This window comes from Eleutherodactylus coqui, chromosome 11 (assembly GCF_035609145.1).
Source record: "Eleutherodactylus coqui strain aEleCoq1 chromosome 11, aEleCoq1.hap1, whole genome shotgun sequence".
NCBI classification, from domain to species: Eukaryota; Metazoa; Chordata; class Amphibia; order Anura; family Eleutherodactylidae; genus Eleutherodactylus; species Eleutherodactylus coqui.
In genome coordinates, this window is record NC_089847.1 from 118,589,263 (window position 1) to 118,595,262 (window position 6,000).

The 6,000-nt window shown below is 45.7% G+C and overlaps 1 protein-coding gene across 1 annotated transcript in view; it reads left to right on the forward strand.

The window, feature by feature from the left end:
* Positions 1 to 4,413, forward strand: part of CHRM4 (cholinergic receptor muscarinic 4) — a 70,857-nt gene extending 66,444 nt beyond the window's left edge. The window contains exon 2 of the mRNA XM_066583396.1: positions 1,377 to 4,413. Within this exon, the coding sequence (XP_066439493.1) occupies positions 1,377 to 2,875 (1,499 nt within the window). The 3' untranslated portion in view covers positions 2,876 to 4,413. The remainder of the gene's footprint in view (positions 1 to 1,376) is intronic.
* The last annotated feature ends 1,587 nt before the right edge of the window (positions 4,414 to 6,000 follow it).

Here is a 6,000-nt window from a genome sequence, read left to right on the forward strand (position 1 = left end):
GCCGCAGCGCATATACGCTGAGGCCACCATGCCGTGGCCCCTTCCCTCCCCCTCGCCAGCTCACCTCCTCTCTCCTTACCTGTATCTGCTTGCAATGGGAGGGGGCATGACAGGGGCGGAGCTTAGTGCTGCACTGTCCCGCCTCCTCCCATTGCTGGCTGTGGACAAGGGGCAGGAGCTTAGCTCTGCCCCCGTCCTGCCCCCTCCTATTGCAATCAGCCGGATGAGAGAAGACGGAGGGAGTTTAGCAGTCAGGCTGCTAAACTCCCTCCCACCTCCCATCTCCAGCCACTGTCATTCACTCTCATAGGAGCCCATGCAGCGGCTGACGTATTCCGGACCAAAAGATAGTTCCAGGACTATCTTTTGGGCCCGACATAAAAACGCCCGGCGCTATATTGGTCGTCCGGGCGCTCAGGAATACGGCCAAGTGATCTGATGCATTGGAATCGAGTGCATCAGATCATAGCGTATATCCACCGACCGTGAAAACTGCGGACTGATATACGCTCGTGTGAAAGAGCCCTTAGAAGAGGGAAATGAGCTACTTGCAGGAATCTCTAGCAGCAACTTACCTCCTGCAGGAACAATATATTCGGCATGTTGAAATCTAACATATTGATCCTTCTAACCCAACATTTGCTGTCCATGAACATTTGGGAGTCCCACGACAAAGTTGGGTGATCCCAGACATAACAGCAGGTTGAGCCAACTTTTCTCTAATGTGTATGCTAGGTTAAGACGATACCAGATTAAGTCCTTGCGGTAGCATTGGTTGTTTAGTGTCATCTCACTGTCGCGTCAATTCAGATTCCTCCAGGTGGCGCTATTATGTGCAGATGCAGTTTGGTGCATTCTCATTCAATAGTCTGAGCACATGACTGTAGGCACTATATAAGGCGGCATTGAACCATCACCAAGACATTTGTCTATGTAGCCTTCAGTTTATGATAAGATTCATGACTTAGTGTTAAATAGCTTTTGCTATAAGGAACGATTGTAAGAACGCGTTAAACCGCTAGCGAGTTTAGAAACCTTCATAAGTTTAAAGCCCGTTTGATCGAAGCTTTCCCAGCATTCCCTACTCGCAGCCACTTTGTACAAAAATAGCTCTGCTTCTGCGGTTTGGGACTGAAGTTGCTGTCATGCTCATTAAAAACGACACACTAATTAACTAATAACAATGACCCAAGACGCTCATTCCCAACATCTTTGAAAGCCATTATATAAAGACCATGGTACATGTCGGACCTTCTCAACCACATCCTAATTGAGTTTGCCGACAGTGCGCTCCGTTGTGTCTTTGAGTAGAATTCTCTTGGTAACAATATTTATGACAATTTATTATAACTTTTCTCTTTTTTTCCTTTCTGCAGAGATTTTCTACAACTTATCCACCCCTGGTTGGCCAGTCACAATGGAAAACAACACCTGGGAGAATTCGACAAGCCTTCCCACCCAACCTTCCAATCACACTCAAATGGGCAAGTATCAAACAATGGAGATGGTCTTCATTGCCACAGTGACGGGTTCTCTCAGCCTGGTCACGGTGGTGGGTAACATCTTGGTGATGCTCTCTATCAAGGTCAATCGCCAATTACAGACAGTCAACAATTATTTTCTCTTCAGCCTGGCCTGCGCCGACCTCATCATCGGTGTATTCTCCATGAATCTCTACTCCGTGTACATTATAAAGGGCTACTGGCCACTTGGTCCCATCGTGTGCGACCTATGGCTGGCCTTGGACTATGTGGTCAGTAATGCCTCCGTGATGAACCTTCTGATCATCAGCTTTGATCGATATTTCTGCGTTACCAAACCGTTGACCTATCCAGCTCGAAGAACCACCAAGATGGCAGGGTTGATGATTGCAGCCGCCTGGCTTCTTTCCTTTGCACTCTGGGCACCCGCTATCCTGTTTTGGCAGTTCATTGTGGGTGAGAGGACAGTAGAAGATAGGGAATGCTATATTCAGTTTCTTTCCAACCCCGCAGTTACTTTTGGCACAGCCATTGCTGCCTTCTATCTCCCTGTCATTATCATGACCATCCTCTACATTCATATTTCATTGGCCAGCAGGAGTAGAGTTCGCAGACATTGTCCGGAGACCAAACCAGAGAAGAAGAAGAGTAAGTTTCTAAGCTCTATGAAGAGCCCTCTCATCAAGCAGACAAAGAGCCTTCCTAAATCCGAGACAGTGGAAGTCAAAGTGGAAGGTGAAAACGGGGTGAAAAATGGCAAACTAGAGAAGTCATTGACCAACCTTCAATCGGTGGAAGAAAAAGAGACGTCGAATGAATCTAGTTCAGCTAGTATGACCAACAACGCTCAGGAAAAGCAAGCAAGCGATCCAACGTCTGGTGTCGTCTTGGCTCCCACTCAGAGCATGCAGCAACTGCATCCAAGAGTCAACGCCGCTTCAAAGTGGTCCAAAATTAAAATTGTCACCAAGCAGACGGGCAATGAGTGTGTGACGGCTATTGAGATAGTTCCTGAATGTTCAATACCTCTGCACCAAGGCTCAGACATGCCCAACTCTGGCCCGGCCAATGTGGCAAGGAAATTTGCAAGCATAGCTCGCAATCAAGTGAGGAAAAAAAGGCAGATGGCGGCTAGAGAAAAGAAAGTCACCAAGACCATCTTTGCTATACTACTGGCTTTCATTCTTACCTGGACGCCTTATAACGTGATGGTCCTAATAAACACTTTCTGTGACACTTGTATCCCTGAAACTGTGTGGTACATAGGCTATTGGCTCTGCTATGTGAACAGTACGGTAAACCCAGCTTGTTATGCTTTGTGCAATGCTACCTTCAAAAAGACCTTCAAACATCTCCTCATGTGTCAGTACAAGAACATCGGCATGGCCAGATAGGCTTCTGGAATGAACTACGCCTGGGGTGTGCTTGATGAAAGAATGAAAGCTACAATGTTGAAAGACTTAAGAGTATGGCCCAGGCTGCAAACACATCCGCAGACATTCTTGGAAGCCCTAATTACTTTGGCCAGGAGAGTTGGAAGTATAGGTAGTCAACACTATTTTGAGAAACAAGTCCCGTTTTGAAGGATAAGTGTAAGTAAAGAGTGGAGAAATACTTGTAACATGTCCATCTATGGTGGCCACCGAAGTCCGTGGAGTTCATAGCTTAAAAAACCACACTCATCCTCTGGAGATGTATTAGAAGACTAATCACCGGGTCAACCAGTTACCAGGATTTATTATACAGCTTCTCAAAACTGTCCTTGGTCTTTTGCAAAGATTCCAATGCATATGCTGTCTCCATCCTGCAGAGAGCTGATCTGTTGAGGTGGCTTCTTAATGTCCTCCTAGATATAAGCAAAATATTGATTACTGGTCCCACAAGAACTGTTCTACAGCTGTAGTCTCGTCAAGCATCTCCCTTCTCCCAGTTCCAATTTTATCTGCTATTTTCTGAAGGTCACTACTGCTCAAACCCTTTGGTGTGACATCTAGTAACCTCAACGATCCTTGCTCTGTTTCTGAGATATAATGTTCCTCTCCAGGAGTTACCACCTATAGATAAGTCTTTGGGTTGGTCTGAGCTGGTTGTATGAAAACTGTTGCAGGGAGGACCTGGAGAACTCTGGCCCAATCTTGGGATATCCAGTTGTCTCTTTATATAGGCGATTTCTATATGTACATACGTATGGCTTTCATTCATCAGACCTATATAGTCTTAAGCAAACGGTTAATTTATTAAGGGCGATTACCCATATTGAGTACCAAATAAATGAATCTCTGATATTGAGCCACATTTTTGTAACCCATTAAAATCAAGTCACGACAACCTATACCTTCCTGGCATTTTCCAATGTCTAAGGTTGTGTAGAACTTATATGTCTTAGAATAGCCGGCACGACAGAGGTGTAACTTAAAGTGACCCTCAAGTTTTGGGACAAAATTCTGTCCCAAGATCGGAGGGGCAGCGAGTATTACCTACATTTGTTTTTCTCTGCCGTTCCTATGATCCGACGGTTCCTGGTTGTGCTTTGGACCATCTAAGATGACTGACACAATCTTCAGGCTACCTACAGTGCATTGATAGTGTTAGACTACTAATGCATTATATCTGTTCTCTGATTGGCCAGAGCTGCTCATATGGTTAGCACTGGCCAATGAGAGATCAGTGCAAAGTGCGCATTAGGTAGTTAGAAAATTGCTGCATCGGGCAAAAACAGGGCCTGAAACTGGCGCATCGAAGGTGCGGCAGAGAAGAACAGTTGTGGGTCATATACTCTCCTACCCCGGGACAGCATTGTGCCCCAGAACTGGAGGGTTGCCTTATAGGGTTGTCCAGTTGCTGGATGATTTTTTTAAAGTGTCGCTGCAAATGTGTTAAAATAACAAAAGCAGCAGTATTTACCCCTCCTCTTCCCCAGCAATCCCTCGCTGCAGCCCCGCAGTGCTCCCAGTGTTTGTTTAGGAACGGCTACCACCTGACTGCTGCAGCCAATCAAAGACTGCAGTGCTCTGGTGCTATTCTTGTGGCATTATGGCTCGCAGCATCTGAGTGGTGATGCCAGGAGAACAGCAAGTGACCACTGTGGCCTCTAATTGACTACAGCGGTCACATGGTATCTGTTCCTAAACAAACACTTGGAGGACAACAGGGCTGCAGCACTGGATCGCCGGAGGAGAGGATGGGTAAATACGCCTGCTATTGTTATTTTAACACGTTTTCAGCTATACTTAAAAAATCGTCCCGCTACCGGACAACGCCTTTAAAGCTGCGGCGTCTCAATTCATATCTGTGAAAGCTGCCCCACCTACCAGGTGCCATTTAGAAGACGTCTTATTTCACCGAGCAGAGTTTGGACCCCTTAAGACTCCAGGGCCCCTTAAGAAACTGCTGTCTCCACCTAAGTGGTTCAGCAGTAGACCTTAATGTCTTCTCAAAACACGTGGCCAAGTATACCTTAGAAGAGCCGTAAAGAGAAGACATTGCCATTACTAAATGATGTGGGGGTGAAGTGACGTTCCAGATGGGACCTGTAAGGGTAGGGGCACGCAGAGGGTTTTGCTGCGAACGCCTAGTGTGTGACATGCAGAGTTTGTGTGGATTTGACCACAGATTTCACTCATCTACATTGAAAGGGGTGAAATTCACAGTAGAAATAGACATCCTGCAAGTCTTAAAGTCTGCACCGCTGATCAACGCTTTTATAGCATGGAGCCTACTAGGAAAATTAAAGGGGCTGTCCGGGATTTTTCCTATTGATAACCTATCCTCAGGCCTCATTCACACAGGCGTTAAATGTAATTTTGGTTCTTGAAAATCACTCCGTTTTAACTGTGTGTTTTTGTGCATTTTTGATGCTTATGCGTGTTTTTTACATTCGCGTATCTGTACTTACTGTATTTTTAATAAGCACAAAAAAACACAAAAAATCCCAACTGATGTCACTTTCCCCCCCCCCCCCCATATATCCAAAAACGCAGTGAATACGCATTTAACATCTATTTTCACTGCATTTTTTTACACTGCCATATACTCTCATGAGCGATTTTGCTCCGTGATACAGAGCAAAAACGGAAATGCTGCGCTTTCTTTTTAAGCGCATACAAAACGCACGTCTGAATACACCAATGTAATTCAGTGAGTCTGTTGTCAGTCCGTAAAAAAATACAGACTGAATGCAGACAGAAAATTCACCCTTGTCAATGGGCCCTTAGAATGGGTCCTCAATATTTGATCGGTGGGGGACTATTGCTCGGGATCCCCGCCAGTAGCACTATCTGCTTCCAGCGCTGTCAACAATGACAGTGGGCCCAGGAATCAGCTGAATAGTAGGGATCCGGGGTTGCAGATCCCCGTCGATCAACTGTTGATCCTGGACAATCCCTTTAAGTGTAGTCAGCTGGCAGTGGAAAGGCTAATGACATTGCTGGATGGTAAAATAACTTGTGATCATGAGAAGAAAGGTTACATTGTTACAACTCAATCATCATTGCTCTACAGACCTGTATAAGGGTCAAGC